This window comes from Muntiacus reevesi, chromosome 2 (genome assembly GCF_963930625.1).
Source record: "Muntiacus reevesi chromosome 2, mMunRee1.1, whole genome shotgun sequence".
Classification (NCBI taxonomy): Eukaryota; Metazoa; Chordata; class Mammalia; order Artiodactyla; family Cervidae; genus Muntiacus; species Muntiacus reevesi.
In genome coordinates, this window is record NC_089250.1 from 27,696,933 (window position 1) to 27,721,144 (window position 24,212).

Below are 24,212 nucleotides of genomic sequence, written 5' to 3' on the forward strand. Positions count from 1 at the left end.
TGTCAGTGGGCATTTAGGTTGTTTCCACATCTTGGCTATTGTGAACAGTGCTGCTATGATCATTCGGGTGCATGTATCTTTTCAAATTATAATCTTGTCTGGGTATATGCCCAGGAGTGGGATTGCTGAATCATATATCAACTCTATTTTTAGCTTTTGGAGGAACCTCATACTGTTCCCTAGTGCTGTACATATTTACATTCCCACCACCAACAAAAGGCTTTTCTGAGGAGATCCTTTTCTGAGGATATTAATAAATGATTTTTAAAATATGTAATACAATACGTTGGGCTTCCCAGGTGGCTCAATGATAAAGAACCCACCTGCCAATATAAGAGGCATGGGTTTGATTCCTAGGTTGGAAAGATCCTAGAGAAGGATATGGCAACACACTTCAATACTCTTGGCTGAGAAATCCCATGAATAGGAGCCTAGCAGGATACAGTCCATGGGGTCACAAAAGAGTTGGACACGACTTAGTAACTAAACAACAACAAAAATATAGTGTGTTAGCCTTTGGAAGACCTGCATAAATCAGCGAACTAATATTTTCCAAATGACCAGTCCATGATGTTAGAAAATCATGCATAAGTAAATGATACATTTAAAGTTCAAGATACACCAGAAACTAACTCAACATTGTAAATCTACTCTACTCCAATAAAAATTAAAAAACAATAACAAATAAAGTTCAAGAAAGACTGATGGACATTAATGTAACAGAGTAGGAAAATTTATTCATATGGTTTCTGATTCCACACTGTAACTAATTTTTAGAAAGCCACCATTTGTCATGTTGGGTATAGTATCAAAGAAGAATGTCTACACTAGTCTGATTAAGATACTGCTATTTCCCAACTGTATAGCTGTGTGAAGCAAGATTTTCCTTTTAGTTCCCTGACTGAACTCATGCCCCCTGCAGTGAAGTGAGGAGTCCTAATCACTGGACCACCAGGGAAGTCCCTTTTTCACATACTTTAAACAAAATAACATATTACAACATACTGAATGTTAGAAGTGAATGTGAGAACTGGATTTCTTTTGTTTATGCTAGATACTAAATAGATGTGAAATAATGTAAATGAATACTGGGCTTCCCAGGTGGCTAAGTGGTAAAGAATCTACCTGCAAAGCAGGAGACTTGAGTTGGATCCCCAGATCAGGAAGATCCCCTGAACCAGGAAATGGCAACCCACTCCAGTATTCTTGCCAGGAAAATTCCATGAACAGAGAAGCCTGGTGGGTTACAGTTCATTGGGTCACAAAGAGTCAGACACAACTGAGTGACTGATCCCACACAGCCAGTGAATGCCACTCTTCTCCCTAAATTTTTTGAAACCATTATTTTTCCACAAAAGTATATCCGTTTTAAGATATAGTGTGCTTGTTGTTATTTTAAAATGAATTAATAATTTAAGATTTTTATTTTAATTTTCAGTATGATAAATATTGATAGGTATGATTCACCTCAACAAAGCCTTCCTGAAATCTCTAAGAATTATTGCAAATAGAAAGAGTTTCTGAGCCCAGAAAGTTTGAATTACTGTTCTTTAAAGGCTATGTGGTTCTCTGCAGTGAAAACATCTGAACTCGGTGTATTTTAAAATCAGACCACCAGGACCACAGACTTGTCTAACTCAATGAAACTATGAGCCATGCCGTCTAGGGCCACCCAAGACGGATGGGTCATGGTGGAGAGTTCTGACAAAATGTGGTCCACTGGAGAAGGGAATGGCAAGCCACTTCAGTATTCTTGCCTTGAGAACCCCATGAACAGTACAGAAAGGCAAAAAGATAGGACACTGAAAGATGAACTCCCCAGGTTGGTAGGTGCCCAATATGCTACTAGAGATCAGTGGAGAAAGAACTCCAAGAAGAAAGAAAAGATGGAGCCAAAGTAAAAACACCACCCAGTTGTGGATCTGACTGGTGATGGAAGTAAAGTCTGATACTGTAAAGAGGAATATTGCATAAGAACCTGAAATGTGAGGTCCATGAATCAAGGCAAATTGGAAGTGGTCAAACAGGAGATGGCAAGAGTAAACATCGACATTTTAGGAATTAGTGAACTAAAATGGACTGGAATGGGTGACTTTAACTCAGATGACCATTATATCTACTACAGTGGGCAAGAATCACTTAGAAGAATTGGAGTAGCCATCATAGTCAACAAAAAAGTCTGAAATGCAGTACTTGGATGCAATCTCAAAAGCAATGGAATGATCTGTTCATTTCCAAGGCAAACCATTCAATATCATGGTAACCCAAGTCTATACCCTGAACAGTAATGCTGAAGAAGCTGAAGTTGAATTGTTCTATGAAGACCTATAAGACCTTCTAGAACTAACACTCCAAAAGATGTCCTTTTCATTATAGGGGACTGGAATGCAAAAGTAGGAACTCAAGAGATACCTGGAGTAACAGGCAAATTTGGTCTTGGAGTACATAATGAAGCAGGGTAAAGGCTAATAGACTTTTGCCAAGAGAACACACTGGTCATAGCAAACACCCTCTTCTGACAACACAAGAGAAGATGCTACACATGGACATCACCAGATGGTCAGCACCAAAATCAGATTGATTATTTTCTTTGCAGCCAAAGTTGGAGAAGCTCTATATAGTTAGCAAAAACAAGACTGGGAACTGACTGTGGCTCAGATCATACTGTTCATGGGGTGCTCAAAGCAAGAATACTGAAGTGGCTTGCCATTCCCTTCTCCAGTGGACCACATTTTGTCAGAACTCTCCACCATGACCCGTCCGTCTTGGGTGACCCTAGATGGCATGGCTCATAGTTTCACTGAGTTAGACAAGACTGTGGCCCATGTGATCAGATTGGTTAGTTTCCTGTGATTGTGGTTTTCAGTTTGTCTGCCCTCTGATGGAGAAGGATAAGAGGCTTATGGAAGCTTCCTGATAGGAGAGACTGACTGAGGGGGAAGTTGGGTCTTGTTCTGATGGACAGAGACATTACTTTGCCAGCAAAGGTCCGTCTAGTCAAAGCTATGGTTTTTCCAGTAGTCATGTATGAATGTGAGAGTTGGACTATAAGAAAGCTGAGCACTGAAGAATTGATGCTTTTGAACTGTGGTGTTGAAGAAGACTCTTGAGAGTCACTTGGACTGCAAGGAGATCCAACCAGTCCATCCTAAAGGAGATCAGTTCTGAATATGCATTGGAAGGACTGATACTGAAGCTGAAGCTCCAATACTTTGGCCATCAGATGCGAAGAACTGACTCATTGGAAAAGACCCTGATGCTGGGAAAGATTGGGGGCAGGAGGAGAAGGGGACGACAGAGGATGAGATGGTTGGATGGCATCACCGACTCAATGGACATGAGTTTTAGTAAACCCCGGGAGTTGGTGATGGACAGGGAGGCCTGGCCTGCTGCAGTCCATGCAGTTGCAAAGAGTCAGATGTGACTGAGTGACTGAACTGAACTGGAGGGACTTCCCTGGTGGTCCAGTGGCTAGGACTTGGTGCTTTCACTGCTGTGTGCCCAGGTTCGATCTCTGGTTGGGGAACTAAGATCCTGCAAGCCATGTGGCACAGTCAAAAAGAAATAAATAAAATGGGAGGGGGGCTTTCCTGGTGGTTCAGTGGTAAATAATCCACCTGCCTGTGCAGGAGACACAAGTTCAATCCCTGGTCTGGGAAGATCCCACATGCCATGGAACAACTAAGGCTGTGCCTCCAACTATTGAACCTGTGCTCTGGAGCCCTGGCATCACAACCACAGAGCCAGTGTGCCCTAGAGCCGTGACAAGAGAAGCCATTGCAGTGAGAAGCCTGCCCACCACAACTAGAGAGAATCCCGTGCAGCAATGAAGACCCTGCACAGCCAAAAATAACTAACTAAAATTATTAAAAAAAAATAAAATGGATTTAGTGGTTCAGTGGTTAGGATTTGGTCTCTTCAATATTTTTATAGATTATACTCCATTTAAAATTGCTAAAAATATTGGCTATACTCACTATTGCTGTATAACGTATCCTTGTAACCTTTTTATTTTTTAATCTTCAAAATATATTTTTTATTTTCAAGTGGAGAATGAGCATCCATAGACAATACAAGCTTCTAAAAACAGATAATTAGGATGAACGGTTTTGCAAAATAATGATCTCTATTATATTGGCACCAATAGTGGAATTTTCTATGGAACAACTGGGTTATTTCTTATCTATACTTTTTTATTTTATACCTTTGAGTTTGTATCTCTTAGTCCCCTTCCCGTATCTTGCCACTCCCCCCTCCCCCCCTCCACTGGTTTATTCTCTATATCTTTGACTCTGTTTCTCTTTTGTTATAGCCATTCAATTGTACTCTTTCATATTTCACATATAATTGAAAGCATACAGTGGTTTTCTTTATCTTATTTCATTAAGCATGATACACTTTAGGTCCATCTGTGTTGTTGCAAATGGTACTGACTCCATTTTTATTTCATTCATTTCACATACCCCACTAATAATACAATATAAAATACTTGAGACAAGCAGACTAGAAGGGATGACCAGAGTAGACAGGAAATGTTAGGCAAGAAAAAAGGGGAACTGATATGGTATATGGTCTGTCCCCTTAATCTGATCCCCAAAAAAGTCCAGGAAAAAAAGGTATCAGTAGGGATTGTCTGCTGGGGATTGTCTCAACCAAGGCTTCACGGGGCTGATATTTACAAACCTACCAGGATCCAAGCTCTGCTTCTCAACTTTTAGTGTCCAGAAATTCATCTTTGCTTATGTCACCAGACTAGGAACAGGCTCTGGAGTAACTGATCAACCACAATCATAACAATGTCTGATGTCAAAACTAGCAGGCCAATTTCATCATCTCCTAACAACTGAACCACAATACCTATGTCTACTTCTCAAAGCATTTGTTTGCTTCGCACACATTTGTTTGTGGTTTCCTAGAGACTGTTCTTGGAGATGCACCTGTAAGGAAGTGAGGAAGGCAGGATTTGGCACAGAGAGAAGCTAGACTGCAGAGAAGTTGCAGCTGAGATCCCCTGTCGTCCTTGGGGAGCTCTGGAGCTAGAATGACTCTTTAGAGTTGCCTCCAAGTTGAGACAATGGAGCTGGACCTTGGAATCTCCAGGCAGTCCTTGGCGGTGGACGCCCCCTGGAGGCGCTCTAGCCCTGGCTGAGGCAGGTCCCTGCAGCGAGTCTGCGTCCAGTGAGGGAGGCAGCTGTGTACCCCCAGTTCAGGGCAGGTGGGGGATGCACACCTGAGCCCTGAACAGTGCCTGGGTAGAATACCATAGCAACTCAAGCACACTGGTTCTATAATGCATCCTGAATTCAGAAACATTAAAATGTGAAAAAAGAGTACCTTAAAATGGTAGATTCAATAGGTTTCTTTCTTTCTTTCTTTTTTGATGTGGAGGGGGAAAAACCACGGTAAACTGGGGCTTCGGGGACTCATCTCCATTGTCTTGTCACTCAGGATTCTTCTTGCAAATCTGTTTCACTTTTTTCCTTGACATTCCAACTTTCTTTGCTGAATGGTTTAGCAAAGCCCACCTGGGAGATGAGCCATGGCTGGTGCCGTGCTGGCAGATGTTTAAATAGTGTCTCTCTGGACAAAAAGAAGTGCTCACACATATTCGTGTCATTTTTACTGATACAAAGGAGACAGAGGAAAATGTATAGGTGATAATGAATGCTGTTATACTCTGTATTGTAAATTCCATATAGCCCATTGATTCTCACAGAACGCTTTCATTGATTTTTGCAGAACTCTTGTATCCCCAGCCAACCTGTGGTTATAATTGATGAACACGTCCAGCTCTGACATGAATACTGATGGACATTTTTGCTTAAATTAATGAATAAAAAATGAAACAACAAAGATGCATGTCAGAATGTCACTTGTTGGTCAATGATGTGAGAGGCGTCTTGGTTCAAAATTTTTATTGAAAGCTGAATCATTTTATTTATTTTTGTCATACTGGGTCTTTGTTGCTGACTATGGCATTTTTCTAGTTGCAGCAAGTGGGGGCTACTCTTTGTTGCAGTGCTGGTGCTTCTTATTGTGGTGGCCTCTCTTGTTATGGAGCATGGGCTCTAGGTACTTGGGCTCAGTAGCCATGGCACAGGGCTTTGTTACCCTGAGGCATGTGGGATCTTCTTGGACTAGGGTTCAAACCCATGTCCACTACACTGGCAGGTGGATTCTTATCCATTGTACCAGGGAGCGAAGAAGAACTAAAGAGCCTCTTGATGAAAGTGCAAGAAGAGAGTGAAAAAGTTGGCTAAAAACTTAACATTCAGAAAACTAAGATCATGGCATCCGGTCCCATCATTTCATGGCAAATAGATGGGGAAACAATGGAAACAGTGAGAGACTTTATTTTGGGGGGCTCCCAAATCACTGCAGATTGTGACTGAAGGCATGAAATTAAAAGACGCTTGCTCCTTGGAAGAAATGCTATGACCAACATAGACAGCATATTAAAAAGCAGAGACATTACTTTGCCAACAAAGTTCTGTCCAGTCAAAGCTATGGTTTTTCCAGTAGTCATGGATGGATGTGAGAGTTGGACTGTAAAGAAAGCTGAGCACTGAAGAACTGATGTTTTTGAACTGTGGTATTGCAGAAGACTCTTGAGAGTTCTTTGGACTGCAAGGAGATCCAACCAGTCCATCCTAAAGGAAATCAGTCCTTAATATTCATTGGAAGGACTGATGTTAAAGCTGAAACTCCAATACTTTGGCCACCAGATGCGAAGAACTGACTCCTTGGAAAAGACCCTGATGCTGGGAAAGATTGAAGGCAGGAGGAGAAGGGGACAACAAAGGAAAAGATGGCTGGATGGCATCACCGACCTGATGGACATGAATTTGAGCAGGCTCTGGGGGTTGATGATGGACAGGGAAGCCTGGCATGCTGCAGTCCATAGGGTTGCAAAGAGTCAGACACGACTGAACTGACTGAAGTGAACTGTACCACCAGGGAAGTCCTAGAGGCTTCTTTTGATTCACATAATAGACTTCAAATCCTGGAAGAAGAACTACACAATCTTTGTCCTCTTTATCATGTAATGGCCATAGACATGATGCTTTAAATTTCATTTGTATCAATGGTTCTCACCTGGAGAGAGATTTTGCCCCTCTGGGGATGTTTAGCAATGTCCAGAGACATTTTTGGTTGTCGTAACTATAGAAAGGGTGTTACCAGCATCTATTGGATAGAGTTAGTGACATTTCTTTTCCAAAAAAGTAGGATCTGGCCTAAGGTTGAGAAACTGTGTACCATATTATTAACTTTTCCCCCATCACTTTTTAAAGCTTAGATAAACAATAAATCAAGTCCAGATTGGTAGCATTTGCCAGTTTCTGTGGTGTAAATACTCCCATTTTGGCTGATTTCAAGTTACCAACATGAGCTCCTCAAGTGTGGCATCAGGGAAAGACATGCACTGAGCTCATCATTCTATAATGTTACCACCTCATAGATGCAACAGTCATAACTAACTCCAACAGCATAAATAATAGTAAAATGCAGTAATATAATTAGTGAGTAATAGGTTCTGTGTATTTATTACTGTTGTTTATAATATAACATGTTTTATTGTTAACATTTAATTTTTAATGATAGCTATGCATAACAGCTGATTCATAAAATTTTTTTTAAATGGAGCAATGGGCTCTTTATTCAAAAGAAATATTTATTCATTTACTTGGCCACATCGGGTCTTAGTTGCAGCTTGCAGGATTTTTAGTTGTGGTATGTGGGATCTAGTTCCCCGACCAGGGATCAAACCTGGGTCCCCTGCATTGATAGTGCAGAGGTTTAGCCACTGGACCATCAGGGAAGTCCCATGCAGTAGCTTCTTGAAGTTCAAAATGAATTGATCTGGCTCCAGCATGCCCCTGGAATGGTTTCCACCACTCTCCAATCCCCACCTTCTGTACTTGCAAAGACTGACTCAATTCCAACATAAATTTTCCATGGCACAGACTCTGATTGGTTCACATGAGGCCAGGTCCCAGCCCACTCTCTGTGAATATGCAGAAGCAGGCCTGTGACCACGGCTGGCTCCAAAGGGAGCCGCCGCCTTCTATTTAGGAAATTTCCCAAAGCACCACTGTGAGTGGGCAGATGCCCTGGGAGGCCCCATGACAGTACTGTAGACCGCTTCCTCCCCCGTCTTGTTTATCAGGACTTCCTGCAGACCGAGTTTCTGACTCACCAGATGCTCCAGAATAATATATTAGATCAGTGGTTCTCAAAGTGTGGTCCCTGGATACACAGCAGCTGCCTCACTTGGGAATTTGTTCAAAAAGCAAATTCCTGGGCTCCTCCACAAACCTTTTGAATGAGACATTCTGGGTTTTTAAAAGTCCTCTGGGTTATCTTGAGGCATGCTGACAACGGAGGGGCACTTGTATGAGATTTTTAAACTTAAATGTTGTAATGAATGAATGAATTTGTTGTGCTTTGTGGCTTCTGGGATCTTCTGGCTTCTGAGATCCCTGGGATCTCACCAGGGATTGAACCTGGGCCCCAGCAGTGAAAGCACCAAGTCCTCCTCAGTGGATTGCCAGGAAATCTCCCAGGATGAGAATTATATAGCTTTCAAAAAAGAAGTCACAGTCTATCCTTTAGGACAGCAACAAAACAGACCCAGATCATGCTGATTAAATTCAGTATTTCCCCATTTTCCAGAAATGACAGGTAATCTCATAGGATGGGTTATTTCAATGGCAGAATAATCTCATCAATTATATACCTATTGAGTTTTTACTATTTCTTGTTTTAGTTTCTGTAAATACTTTTAATAGCCCCATATATGCTACAAAATCATGTTTATCTTATATAATCTAACTTTCAGCTGGTAACATCCTCATGGGTAGTACTATGTATGGTACCAATATTTGGTATAGTCCACAGAACCTAAAGTAGTACAGAGCTCATAGTGAAGTGAAGTGAAGTCACGCAGTCATTTGCGACCCCATGGACTGTAGCCTGCCAGGTTCCTCTGTCCATGGAATTTTCCAGGCAAGAGTACTGGAGTGGGTTGCCATTTCCTTCTCCAGGGGATCTTCCCGACCCAGGGACTGAACCCGGGTTTCCTGCACTGCAGGCAGACGCTTTATCATCTGAGCCACCAGGGCTCATAGGAGACATCAAACTATTTTTTTTCACTTATTTTTGGTTGCCCTGGGTCTTCCTTGCTGCGCACAGACTTTCTCTTGTTACAGCAAGCGGGGGCTGCTCTCCAGTTGTGGTGCTCAGGCTTCTCTTGCCGCAGAGCTCAGGCTCTAAAGCACAGGCTTCAGAGGTTTTGGCTCTTGGGATCAGTAGTTGTGGCACACAAGCTTAGTGACCCCGAGGCTTGTGGGATCTTCCCGGACCAGGGATAGAACCTGTGACTTCTGCATTGGCAGGTGGATATTTAACCCCTGGGCCACCAGGGAAGTCTGAGACATCTAAATATTGACTGAATAAGTATGACGGTTAGAAAACATTCTCTTTTTTGTCTAATTTTTTGTTTTCTTTTACTGGCATTATTTAAAATTTATCACGTAATTTTTAAAGTAGTAATGCTGAAATTTTATAAAAATCTCAATAGTAATGAAATAAAACAGAAAATGACTGCCTCTCAGGATTTTCGCCCCCAAATTGTGGAATTTGCACAATTATAGTATAAAGAAGAATAGGTAATAATCTGATATTTGGATATATTTCTGTTCAATAATTTTCTAGGTTTACATGCTTTTTTTTTTTAAAAACCAGATGGAGACTGTATGTTATATTTCTAGTTTTGTTATCCTACTTTCTAATTTTTATTTAAAATTTTTTTCTTGGGTGTGCAGCATTTGGGATCTTAGTTCCCCAACTAGGGATTGAACCAGCAGCCCCTGCAGTGGAAGCATGGAGTCCTAACCACTGAACTACCAGGGAAGTCCTCTACTTTTTTTTAAACTAAACATTATGTCATGAGGATTCTCATATCATTGAATATTTTCTGAACATATTGTTCAGTTGTATGTATGAACTATGACTTTATTTAACCATTCCCCCAGATATGACACTTAGATTGTTTCTAATATTTTGCACTTTAAAAAACTGCGATAGAAGGGGATGCATATTGTAAAAATGAATATGACTCCTTAGAATCAGGATTAACTGGTTCTCTTGAGTATTTCTTAGCTCTCCTGGTCATCTGTTTTTCCCCTCAGTATAAACTGAAAAGCTTCCTTATCAGTTTGCTTGTTCAAGTACTTGGCTCTCCCACTCTTCCATCTTAGGCCTTTATTAGGATTTAATGCACATATTTACATAAACATCAAGATCAATGAAAATCTGAAATTTAAAAGGAGCCTGTTTATAGAAGCTTCTGTCTTCCCTGGTTTACGCTAGCTGTTCCTTCTCTGTGAGCTTCCATCACTGTTACAATTACTTGTGTCAACCTTCAGGATTTTGTGTCATCATTTCTAAACCCTAAACAGGAATAGGCTAATAAATTATTATTTGCTTATTGAACTGTAAGTAACTCAGAAAACAAATCCATGTAAAAATGTTACCATGTTTAATGATTCAAGACCTTTTTTTTTTTCAGTAGAAGTTTTTAAAAGCACTAAAAATTAGCAAAGCATCTTAGCTCAGAGACTGAATTAACTTCCTATGTTGATTTATTTCTGGCAAAAGTCACATATCTTTTAAAGGAAATATAACCAACACATACACGTATACAGTAAAAGTACTTTGTAAGTTGAAACAATTCTCTATCATCTTTTATTTTGCCAAACCATCTCACCCATTATGAATCGACTGAACTGAATACTTCTTTCCTTTTTTGACTAGGGAAAAGTAGCATGTCTAATATTGTTCAGTTATGACTTAACTAGAAACTTAAAAACAGCTTCAGTGGCATAGAACCAACAATAAATGTATTGTAAACAGTTTTTAGGGTCTTTTAAAAATTAAAATCTCTTGATATAATTTCCCCCCAATTTAATTTGTATTCTTGCAAAGCCATTAACAATTTTTTTCAATTACATCTTTAATTGTCTCACTGAAAATCTTGATTGCTGAACACATGACCAAAGAGATTATCTCAGTTTGCTGGGGTAAATGTTCAATTATCACTAAGATATATGAACAATCTAGAACTCAGGGGGGAGGGACATATTTACTTCTGAAATTACTTAAATGAATGTACTATTATTGTCTAAGTTTACAGGTAGTTTCACCAGCCAGCAGCGAACACCTTTTACTCTATACTTATGAGTTAGTATTATTGTTCTGGGTTTTCTCACTTGAGTACATTAATTTTGGCACTCGGGTAGCTTCAGGAACTCCAAAGTGAAATTCTCGTGTAGCAGGTAAAGATCTGACTTCAGTAAACATAAATGAAGTGTTCCGCTATGAAGCTTTTGCACCTGAAGTAGCAGGTACAAAAAGGTATAACCTTTATCTTCTTTTAAAACTGAAGTACATTTACATAGGTATATAGCTTATTTTTTAAAAATGCAGCATCCCTTTAGAAGACTTGTGTTCATGTTTTCCACTTTTGTTCCTATCTCCACGGAAACTACAAGCAAGATATCGGAGAGGACCGCCAGGGGGCGCCGACCCTCAGGGACCACGTCAATAATAGGAACCCTGGAGCGCTCTTTCCCCTCCTCTCGCTCACCTCAGCTTCCGCCGGAAGCCGCTCTGTCAGTTGTTGTCCTCCGGTGTTTGGGCTGCCTCTGTGTAAGTAGGTTAGCGGCGGCTGGCCGGGTGAAAAGTCTTAGCCCAGGGAGCTGGAGAGGGAGAAAGAAAACTCGAGACAGCTTCAACCCGGACAGCAAGATGGACGTTCTGAAATCGGAGATCCTCCGGAAGCGGCAGCTGGTGGAGGACAGGAACCTGTTGGTGGTGAGGAGCCTTGGGGTCCTGGGCGTTGGCGACGGAGGAGCTGAGTGTTTGCGTGGGAGAGGGCCTGGGGAGAGGGGTACGGTGCTGAGCGGGTCCTCTCTGTGTGGGGCTCAGCCAGAACCCCTGCCGCGGCCCCAGAAAGGCCGCCGCTAGACCCACTGTGCCCTTGGCACTCACTCGGGAGCCTTTGGGATGGAAGTGTGGGAATTGCAGGAAAACGCGAGACTGGCAGTTCTCCTTCCCGCAGCTGTCCCTCATACCCATTCCCGTCTGTCGGTATTTTTCGGACCGCCCCAGTTTTTTTCTGGTCGTTCACTTCTGTCATTTTAAGAAGGCTTTGCACTTTATGTGTACTTCCTGTTTTGTCTCACAGGATATTAAAAAGATGTGGTTAAGGACCACGACTTAGTAAAATTAATAATTTTGCAACTTCAAGGAGGTAGTTAAGTGAAACCACCCCATTCCATTAGTGCTCAGCATGGACGAATCTGACAGCTGGTAGAGTTTAGTGCTGTTGTCTTGGTTGTTGTGAAGCCTTCAGGAGACTCACTTTTCACTCTCAGTGTAAATGTAACAGAGTGAACGGGTAAATAATACCTTAGTACTGAGAATAGTTTTGACCTCAGGGACCCTCTCAGAGGGTCTTAACGACCCCAGGGACTCTTGTGGACTACTACACTGTGAGAACACCTGACTTAAGTATTTGCTGTAGTGTAAGTTGGGATTGTTAGCTCGGCAGATGGAAGTTTCATAATCATTGAAACTTTAAAAATTAATTAACAAAGTGGAGCTAATTAAATAGTGTTATTTAGCAAATGGTGTGGGGCAGAGCTTGTTCATATTTGTAACTTGGTATTTAACTTGGGGCCTTTTACCTTTGATGGATGGTTTCTGGAGTATTTGAAAAAGCTAATTTAGATGTTGGAATGCACAGTGGGTGTTACAAAGGGCCAGATGTTGGAATACAAAATATTTTAGAGGGAAAAATGGAATCAGGAAAAGCTCAGCTCATTCTCAGTGTTTACAACGTGTGTATTTGCATAATTAGATTCTTTGTCTTGGAAATAGACTAATCTTTAAAAATGATTAATTATAAACACTGTACATAATTGTTCTTAATTTATCATCATGTATAAAATTTTTCGGGTATGTCTTTAAGTTTGTAATTTGATAGTTGATTTAATTACTCCGATATTCCCTGGCCAGGAGATAAGATTGATTTCCCGATTAGGGCCAGCAAAGGGACATACATGAGATGGGGGTTAAAATACTGAAAGTCAAAAAAATAAAATACTGAGAGTCATAGTTCCAGTAATAGTAATCCGCAAGGCAGTATGCAGAAGGCTTCATATCTGATACCTTGTTTGTTTATTTATTTATTAGTTCTACCAGTTTATTGCTACCAACCCATCTCCCTCCACACTTGTGCACACATGCTCAGTCTTGTAACCCCATGGATTGCAGCCTGCCAGACTCCTCTGTCCATGGACTTTTCCAGGCAAGAATACTGGAGTGGGTTGCCATTTCCTTCTCCATGATACCTTGTTTAATTTGTACATCAATTCCATAAAGTTACTTGTTGCTGCCATTCACAGATGAGAAAATGGAAATTAAGAGAAGCTAGGTTGATTTACAGATTGACACAGAACTGCACAACTAGCAAGAGAGAGCGCCTGAATTGGAGTCCTCTTCCATTCTAAAGCTTACTCCCTTAACCACTGCAGACCAGCTGTTTATCTTCACCTGTGAACATAGAACTGGTGTTCATAGGGTTAATCTAAGAATTAAATTACCTTAAATTAACACACACAATGTGTGTTTTTCAAAGCACCATAGTATGCTTTCTCAATAGAGCTTTACAGCAACCCCGCTTGATACATAGGGCAGTTAGTATGCTCTTTCCACGGATGATGAAGCTGAGGGTTGCCTGATTTTCTCCGGGCTCTGTGGTGGATCTCAGTCCCCACTGCGTGGGTGAGTTCTCCTGCATAACACAGGGCAATATGTGTGGTGAAAGTCGCTCAGTGGAGTCAGACTCTGCGTCCCCATGGACTATACAAGTCCATGGAATTCTCCAGGTCAGAATACTGGAGTGCGTAGCCTTTCCCTTCTCCAGGGGATCTTTCCCACCCAGGGAATCGAACCCAGGTCTTCTGCATTGCAGATGGATTCTTTACCAGCTGAGCCACAAGGGAAGCCCAAGAATACGGGAGTGGGTAGCCTATTCCTTCTCCTGCAGATATTCCCGACCCAGGAATTGAACCGGAGTCTCCTGCAACCCAGGCAGATTCTTTACCAACTGAGCTATGAGGGAAGCCCAGACTGGACACCTTTTCTTTTTAATGCCTGGAGAGACAGTCATTTGCTTTGCTGCCATATAATTTTATACGGAATTGTTTGCTTTATAGCCTTTATCTTTCTGTATTATAGTGTCTGTCAGTAACTTTCAAATTTCCCACTGCCCCAGCCACAGTAAGAAATAAATCTATATTTTGATCTGATATGTATGAAAACAGTTTCATGCAACATTTCTTAAGTACATGTGATTCTATCATACATTTCTTTGTTTTAATCCATTGTCCTATTTGATTTTTTAAAAAATTTCTGGTCGCGGATCAGTGAATCCTTTTCACTACCCTTTCTGTAGCTGGGAAACGCCCATGTCTGTTGTACTGTTTTTCCAGAAGCACCACCTCCTCTTTGGTCATTTTACAGTGTAGCCGTTAATTTCTGTACAGCAAAGTTGTTGAGTTATACATATATATGTTCTTTTTCATATTTTTTCCATTATGGTTTATCATGGGATATTGACTGTAGTCCTTTGTGCCATACAGTAGGACCTTGTTGATCCATCCTCTTTGTAGCGTGGTGTCCCAGCTTTTTCTTTTTTTAATTAATTAATTTGAAATTCTAGCAACATTTAGAATGTGATGGGTCTTCGTTGCTACGAGGGCTTTTCTGTAGTGCTGCCGAGTGGGGTCTACTCTTCAGTTTCAGTGCTCGGGCTTCTCATTTCGGGGGCTTCTCTTGTTGCAGATCACGGGCTCTAGGCATGCGGGCTTCAGTAGTTGGGACTTCTGGGCTCTAACTCAGGCTTAGTGGGTTCCGTTGCTCCTCGGCATGTGGGATCTTCCTGGATCAGGGATCAAACCCGTGTCTCCCGCATCGACAGGTAGATTCTTCTCCACTGAGCCGCCAGGGAAGCCCCTTAGCTTTTTCTTGTTAGCCCAGTGGTTGGATATAGTAAATACTTAGCTTGTGAGCGCCCTTTTGTCAGAGCTGGAGGAGCTTGTAAAGCAGCCTCCTGTCACCTGTGTTCAGTGCTCTGCCAGGTGTAACTACTTGGAGGTAAATTCGGGCTCCCTGTTGCTAGAATGCCATTGCTTTGGAGCCTTGGTGTTGATGTATCTTCGTTTAACACAAAGCCTCATTCACGTGGAAAGCCAGGCCACTACAGCACTCTGGGGCTTAATTAGCAGTTTTATTAGTTGCAGTTTGGAAGATGGACTTTGTGTAGAATTTTAGCTGTGTTTTTTTCCAATATTTATTGAATGTTTCCTCTGTGCAAGGTACTACACTGTGCCACAGAGGCTTTTTAAAAATGTAATGCTTGATCCTTTACTGTAAGGAACCTACTTTTAGTTTTATAAAGAGAAGACATCAGTCAATAAATTCCTCACCTTTCTCCTATGAAGGTGGATGAGATATTGGCTGTATGTTGGGTCACACCTTCCACTTATATGTTGGAGCCCAACTCTCATCTTTATTAGCATCATCAGAACCTAAATATCACTTGTCTCCTTTCCTCCTGTGTCTTAATCTCTCTACTGGCTTATCTCCAGCAGCACTGAAACATACATGATGTATGTATATATGTTTCAGTGCTGTATACATACATCTCCTTTTTTTGTTTTTTAAAACACAACGGTTATTAAAAATAAAATCAGAAAAAAAAACCCCACACAGCTGTCCTTTTTCTTTATAGCCAAGCTTCTTAAATTCTGTTTCTCACTTACTCCTTAACCTGATTTCTGCCCTGGCAGTTACACTGAATCCATCCTAATCAGGGGCCGTAGTAACAGCCATGGTTTCTTAACCTCAAGAGCATTTGTACTAGACTGGTCCACTTTCTCCACTTCCCTCGGGCTCTTACCCCAGAGTGTCCTGCATTTGCGTCTACTTTTTAGGCTACTTATTTCTGATCTCCTTTAGAGGCTTCTCTTTTGTTGTTGCTTTTTTATTGTTTGGTTTTTATCCGTTAAGTGTTGGTTTTCCTTAAAGTTCAGGCCTTGGCTACTTCACAGTCCAAGGGACTCTCAGGAGTCTTCTCCAACACCACAGCTCAAAAGCATCAATTCTTCTGCGCTCAGCTTTCTTTGTAGTCCAACTCTCACATCCATACATGACTACTGGAAAAACCATAGCCTTGATCAGATGGACCTTTGTTGGCAAAGTAATGTCTCTGCTTTTCATTATGCTGTCTAGGTTGGTCATAACTTTCCTTCCAAGGAGTAAGCATCTTTTAATTTCATGACTGCAGTCACCATCTGCAGTGATTTTGGAGCCCAGAAAAATAAAGTCAGCCACTGTTTCCAGTGTTCCCCCATCTATTTGCCATGAAGTGATGGGACCAGATGCCATGATCTTAGTTTTCTGAATGTTGAGCTTTACGCCAACTTTTTCACTCTCCTCTTTCACTTTCATCAAGAGGCTCTTTAGTTCTTCATTTTCTGCCATAAGGGTGGTGTCATCTGCATATCTGAGGTTATTAATATTTCTCCCAGCAATCTTGATTTCAGTTTGTGCTTCCTCCAGCCCAGCGTTTCTCATGATGTACTCTGCATATAAGTTAAATAAGCAGGGTGAAATATACAGCCTTGACGTACTCCTTTTCCTATTTGGAACCAGTCTGTTGTTCCATGTCCAGTTCTAACTGTTGCTTCCAGACCTGCATACAGGTTTCTCAAGAGGCAGGTCAGGTGGTCTGGTATTCCCATCTCCTTCAGAATTTTCCACAGTTTATTGTCATCCACACAGTCAAAGGCTTTGGCATAGTCAATAAAGCAGAAGTAGATGTTTTTCTGGAACTCTCTTGCTTTTTCGATGATCCAGCGGATATTGGCAATTTGAGCTCTGGTTCCTCTGCCCTTTCTAAAACCAGCTTGAACATCTGGAAGTTCATGGTTCATGTATTGCTGAAGCTTTGCTTGGAGAATTTTGAGCATTGCTTTACCAGCGTGTGAGATGAGTGTAATTGTGCGGTAGTTTGAGCATTCTTTGGCATCGCCTTTCTTTGGGATTGGAATGAAAACTGACCTTTTTCAGTCCTGTGACCACTGCTGAGTTTTCCAAATTTGCTGATATATTGAGTGCAGCACTTTTCACAGCATCCATCTTTTAGGATTTGAAATAGCTCAACTGGAATTCCATCACCTCCACTAGCTTTGTTCATAGTGATACTTCCTAAGGCCCACTTGACTTCACATTCCAGGATGTCTGGTTCTAGGTGAGTGATCACACCATCATGATTATCTGGGTCGTGAAGATCTTTTTGGCATAGTTCTCCTGTGTATTCTTGCCACCTCTTTTTAATATCTTCTGCTTCTGTTAGGTCCATACCATTTCTGGTATGGTATATAAATAAACAGTTTAGCATGTATATATATCTATGACCCCACGTCCCCTCCTCCTGTTGACGATATTATTAAAGGGATCTTTGACTCAAAAAGGTCAAGAACTAGTCCTTTCTGGGCTGGTGAACATCTCTGTGCCCTTTAATCCCTAGTACCAGACGGCTGTCCCAACTCTGCTGACCCTTCTTCATTTATTCCAGTCTTTGAACTTGGCTTTATTCACACTTTCCCTTCATTCCCACAGTCTTCTATAAAACTCTCCAACACCTCTCTCTCTCTAGCAGTTGGTGAGGAGCCTTTCACAAGTTTTTTGGTACAGTCGGAAAATATCGTGGAAGGGAATTTGTCATGTTGATACCATGTCTTGACATCTCCTGCAAAGATTTTTTTCCTCAGAACTTCACTGTGAAAGCTTTTAATTGTACAGAACACTCAAAATAATTGTACTGTGAACACCCATATGCCTACCATCTAGATTTGCAGTTAAGCCTGCGATTAACATTTTAATATATTTGCTTTATTCTTTGACTGTCCATCTGTACATCATTGTATATCCATTTGTCAATCCATCTAGCAGTGCAGAAACTGCTTTTACCTCAGGACAGTAAAACAGGCAAAACATTTTAGAATAGTGGAAGGCAGCTTTTCCACACTTAGACAAGAGACACAAGCTAAGTCGTTACTGTTTCACCTAAAACAAATGAACCATAAAAAGCTGGGAATCCGCTTGAAATGACCAAAGATGGCTCTTTAGATGAGTGTTTTCCAGCTGCTTACAGGGTCCTGAAGCCAAGGTACTGATCTTGATGCATTTCAGATTAATTTATAGACATTGTTACACTTTACCCTTAAATATATATAATTTGACATGTTTTTCATTGACTAGTGTTCAGTGTTTGTCTATACATATGAAAAAATACACAAATCGTAAGTGTCCCACTCAGTGATTTTTGATAAATGCATACACACTTGTGTGACCCTGTGTGTATCGAGGTACAGAATATTGCCTTCATTCCACCTTGCAGTCAGCCTTTACCATCCCTAGAAGCAACTGCTGCTTCGATTTCTTTCCGCCATCCATTGGCTTTGCCTGCCCTAGAACTTTATGGACTCTTATATGACCCACTTTGTTTAATCAGAATAATGTGAATTTTATTTATGTTGTTGCGAGTGTCAGTTGTTTATTCCTTTTATTGCTGAGAAGTATTGTGTTGCACAATACCAGTCTGTTGATCTGCTACCCTGAGGATGGTCACCTGGGCTGTTTCTAGGTCTGTGGACCCTCTTGTGCAAGTCTTTATTTTTTAAGTCACTGACTTGTTTTTGGCTGTGCTGGGTCTTTGTTGCTGTGCTTTTTTCTAGCTGTGCACAGGCTCCTCATTTCGGTGGCTTCTCTTGAGGCAGAGCTCGGGGTCTTGGGCTCGCAGGCTTCAGTAGTTGTGGCACACGGGCCTAGCGTGCTGCGGCCTGTGGGACCTTCCTGGCCAGGGATTGAACCTGTGTCCTCTGCATTGGCCACTGGAACACCAGGGAAATCCCTGTGTGAGCCTTGTGTTTTCGTTTCTAGTAGGAAAATGCCGGGGAGTGGAATTGCTAGGTCATGGGGTTTGTCACGTGTTGAGTTTTATAGAAAGCCATCAGACATTTTCCCAAAGTGGTCGGACTGTGTCTCACCTCCACCAGCAAAGCAAGACGGTTCAGATCTAGACACTGTGTCAGCAATTTGTGCTTCAGTCTAACTTCAGCCATTCTGGTGGATGTATTGTAATATCTCATGGTGGTTTTAATACGCATCTCCCTGAGAATTAATATTAAGTATATCTTGTGTGTTTTTCTATTTGTATATCTTTTGTGATGTGGCTTAAAATTACTTGCATATTTTAAAATTGGATTGGTTGGTTTATCCGTAATAAGTTCAAGGAATTCTTTATAGATATCATGGATATCACTCCGTTGTCAGTATATATTGTGAATTTTCTAGACTGTGGGTTTTCTGTTCATCTCCTTAAAAGTTTTTAATTTTAATGAAGTCCATCTTATCAGTTTTTCATGGTTAATGTTGACTGTATCCTATCTGGGAATATAAAATAGTTTATATTTTATGTTGAAAAACAGTTTGGCAGTTTCTTAAAGTAAAACTTAGGCCTGCTGAGTGATAGAGCTATTCCACTCCTAAGCATTTACTCAAGAGAGTAAGATATTCTCTTATAACATCTAAAAGCTTTATGGTTTTATCTTTTACAAAAACAAACTTTTTATGGATAAGTTTTTTTGTATGACGTGAGGCAGGAGTGTGGTTTATTGTATTTGGATATCCATTTGTTCTAGCACCATTTATTGAAACTGTTTTTCTTTTCCCTTTGGATGGTTTTGGTATCATTAAAAATCAGCAATAGTTTGTGTGGCTCTGTTCTGCTCTGCTCTCTTGTTCTAATCTGATTATTGATCTTTATGTCAGTGCCACACTGTCTTGATTGCTGCTGCAGTTTGGTGAGTTGTAAAGTCAGGCAGTGTAAATGCTAACACTCTGTTTAAATTTGTTTTTTTAATTGAAGTATAGTTGCTATACTTATATAAGTTCCAGGCATACAGTAGAGTGATTCACAGTTTTAAAGGTTCTGTTCCACATATAGTTATTATAAAATATTGACTCTTCCCTGTGTTGTCCTTGTATGTATGTCCTTGTATGTATGTATGTACAGTATGTCTTTGTAGCTTATACGTAATAGTTTGTACCTCTTATTCCCCTACCCCTATGTTGCCCCTCCACCCTTTCCGCTGGTAACCACCAGTTTGTTCTCTATTGTATCTGTGAGTCTTTTTCTTTTTTATAGTCACTAGTTTGTGGTACTTTTTAGATTCCACATAAATTTGTCTTTCTCTGCCTGGTTCACTTGCACATGCCCTCCAAGTCCATTCATGTTGCTGCAGATGGCAAAATTTTGTTTTTTTTATGACTGGGTAGTATTGCACTGTGTGTATATGTAGCACATCTTCTTTATCCACCTACTTACTGGTGCACACTTAGGCTGCGCCCATCTCGTGCTGCTTATTTAAGCATCTTTATTGAGGTGTACTTGACACAGAGGAAGCTGCACATATTTAAAGTGCACCGCTCAGTCAGTTATGTCGTGTCTGCACCGGTGATGCTGTCACCACAGTGAGGAGCGTGAACATGTCTCTCACCCCAGCGTTTCCTTGTGCCCCCTCTGATCCTGCTTTCTTCCCCCTCCCTGGGCTCTACCTACCCTTCCACAGGCTACTGTGGGTCTGCCTTCTGTTACTTAGATTGCACTTTCTAGAGTTTTATGCAGAGTTGTTCAAAACAAACTCTCTCATCTGCTTTCTTTCAGTCTAAAATTGAGATTCATTCATGCATTTGTATCAGAATTTCATTATTTTTGTTACTGAACAGTCTTCTACCATTGTATGGATATACCCCCAATTTGTTTATTCATTAGCCTGTTGATAGACATTTGGGTCATTTCTGTTTTTTGGCTATCATGATAAAGCTGCTGTGAACATAAGTGTACAGGTTTCTGTTTGGACATATACCTTGATTTCTCTTGAATAAATGCATAGGAGTGGAATGGTTGGATAATACAGTAAGTGTATGTTTAACTTTTTCATTAAGGAGCCTGTGTAAGATTGGCATTTCTTTCTTTTTTTTTTTTGGCATTTATTTCTTACGTACATTTTTGTCTAATATTATATATAGTAATATGAAAAAAGTGAAAGTGAAAGTCGTTCAGTTATGCCCAACTCTTTGGAAGCCTGTGGACTATACAGTCCATGGAACTCTCCAGGCCAGAATACTGGAGCGGGTAGCCTTTCCTTCCTCCAGGGGATCTTCCCAACCGAGGGATTGAATCCAGGTCTCCTGCTTTGCAGGCGTATTCTTTACCAGCTGAGCCACAAGGGAAGCCTAGGTATACTGGAGAGGGTAGCCTATCCCTACGCCAGCCAATATTCCTCACCCAGGAATTGAACTGGGGTCTCCTGCATTGCAGGTGGATGCTTCACCAACTGAGCTACCAGGGAAGCCCCCATATGCTCATACAAATATATGTAATTATGAAGTACATAGTACTTCATAATGCACCTACCTGTGCATGGTAAATTTTTTTATAGTTTTCTACTTTGGATGGCATCATTGAGAAAACATATCACCTAGCTAACAGGATCCCTTGACAGTTTACAGTTCTTACACTTGGAAAAGTATTGTGTCTCTTTAAATTGTGTTTGGGTGCCCAGCCATTGTGTTTGTTACTCCATATTCTTTAAGGCTTATTTCCATTTTTTAGCAGGAAACTGACCCTGTCACATGGTTCGTGATTATCAGCTCGCATTCCACTTTGGGTCTCCAGGCTCTGTATTTGTTAGCTCTCCAGTGTCTTTTTGTAGAACTCTTGATAATGTTTGTGTTTGATGTTCATTTTTGTAAACACTAAAAAGCTTAATCTGATTGAAGGAATGATGATTCTACTTAATGAAATGGTGACAGTCATGTTGCATTTGGTTTTTAGTTTTGACTCTTCTTCATTAGTGTGGGCTATAGTTTCAGGTGATGTGGTAGAAAGATTTGTTCTCTTTAGGCCTGGAAATTTCAGGTTTATAATCCAGAAAGTACAACTTGGACAAAACCCAAGAATAGCATGTGTGAAGCACCATGCAGGAATGAGGCTCTGTCTTTAAAAGAAGAAGTGCTTTTTATGTATACCCTCTTCAACTTGTTTTTAAAATCTGCTGAAGTGAGAGGTCCAATGGAGAGTTCAAGTGCTTTAGGAGGGAACACACAGTTGCCTTCAGTTCACATGTTGTCTTAAAATCGCTGCCAGCCACTTTCAGGCTTGTGTTTGTAGGGCTGTGTTGTATATTCTGCCATTGAGCCAGCAAACGTAGAGTTCAAAGATTTGGAATACATCTAGAAAGGAAACTAACTTTGTAAAAGGAGTTAACAAGTCCTAAAGTTCATTGGGGCTCCGCTACAGAGGGCTTTTTAAGTTTGGGCAAGTTCTCTATCCTGCCTGAGTTACCTATAAAGAGGGGTGTGTTACTAATCTTAGGTTTTAAAATACTACGGTGTCAGTTGTGTCACGGACATATCTCCCATAAGTTCGTTTGGTGTTTTCAGCATGCCTTAGAAATGTTTTAAATAGAAATCACTGCTTGAGTGTGCAGGCTGATAGTGAAACATGGTAGGGAACCTTTTGGTTTTGACGACCTTCTTTTGCCCTGAAGTGAAGGGTTACATAGTAAGAAGCAAAACGCTTATATTTTTCTCAATATAACTTTTTAAAATGAGAAGCAAACTAGTTTTCAAAAATTAAATTTATTGTTAATAGATAATGCATTCAAATGATTCAAAATTCAAAACATAGTAAAGGGTGAACAGTAAAAAGTTTCCTTCTTACTCATGTGCCCCAACTTCCAGTTCACCTCCTCCAGAGCAGCTAACATTGTCAACTTTGGGGTCTCCTGCAGTTATTTCATGCTTTGGAAGCAAATGTGAAGATGCAGAGGTGTGTCTTTGCTCCTTTTTTAATAAAGATGGCAGCATACTAGATTCATTCTTCTGCACTTGCTTTTTTTCATTTATAAAAGTATAGAAGCTACTTAATTAAAAAAAGAAAAACCTCCTTTAACAGAAATTGACAAAATCCTGAAATTGAAACAATAAAGGAAGGAACTATAGGAACCAGTGTGGAAGTTACTGGAAAAAAGGAAATAGTAAATACAATAATTCGGGCGAATAATGCGTTAGTACGTTCTAATAAATTGGCAAATCAAAGTGAAACAAATGACCAGAAAAACAAGAAATAGAAAATCTGAACCGACCAGTAAGGAAGAAATAAGAAAAGTATCCGACAGCCAAAGGAAGGCAATTGAAAACAAAGAGAATTACAGTTTAAGATCCTTAGATTTGCACCTTACAAGTTAGTGATGAGCTCAGGGAATTTTTCAGTGGAGCATTAAGAGTGGACTCCCAGTTGGTGGTCAGCTGCTCAGAGACCTGGCAGTGAGGAGGTGGAGATGGACTTCAGCTCAGTTCAGTTCAGTCGCTTAGTCGTGTCCGACTCTTTGTGACCCCATGGACTGCAGCATGTCAGGCCTCCCTGTCCATCACTAACTCTCGGAGTTTCCTCAAACTCATGTCCATCAAGTTGGTGATGCCATCCAACCATCTCATCCTCTGTCGTCCCCTTCTCCTCCCGCCTTCAGTCTTTCCCAGCATCAGGGTCTTTTCCAGTGAGTCAGTTCTTCTCATCAGGTGGCCAAAGGGTTGGAGTTTCAGCTTTAACATCAGTCCTTCCAATGAATATTCAGGACTGATTTCCTTTGGAGACAGACTAGAGAACATTTTATTGTAGTTCTGCTGTAAATGGTACTTAGCATGATACCCAGCACAGGTAATGAATGTTTCCTTTAAAGTTGCAGAGTCTTGAGTATATGTAAGTGATGATCATTTGCACCAGTAGAGAAATAAAAGGGGGAGATGCAGGAGAGAAAATAGATAATTAACTATGAGAAAGGCAGGAGGATTTGAGATCTGGAAGACAGCTAGAAGGGGTTGGCCTTAGACAGGACAAGGGTTTCCTCTTCCATTCTCAGATGAAGAAGGGGTCGGTGCTGGGAGGAATTCAGAGTTCTTGTTTGCTGGCTTCCCTTTTCTTTGTAGAGTGTCTTCATCATATGCTGAAAATA

The 24,212-nt window shown here is 40.8% G+C and overlaps 1 protein-coding gene across 6 annotated transcripts in view; it reads left to right on the forward strand.

The window, feature by feature from the left end:
* The window catches only part of PRPF18 (pre-mRNA processing factor 18), a 94,075-nt gene that overhangs the window by 31,806 nt on the left and 38,057 nt on the right, over window positions 1–24,212 (forward strand). Inside the window, exon 1 of one of the 6 annotated variants that reach the window (XM_065921142.1) lies at window positions 11,657–11,874. The exons of 2 other annotated variants lie outside the window; for them this stretch is intronic. In XM_065921142.1, coding sequence (XP_065777214.1) covers window positions 11,809–11,874 — 66 coding nt within the window. In that variant the 5' untranslated portion in view covers window positions 11,657–11,808. Of the gene's footprint in view, window positions 1–11,656; window positions 11,875–24,212 lie in introns of those variants that run through there. 3 more of the 6 variants (XM_065921140.1, XM_065921143.1, XM_065921141.1) reach the window with 3 other exon arrangements.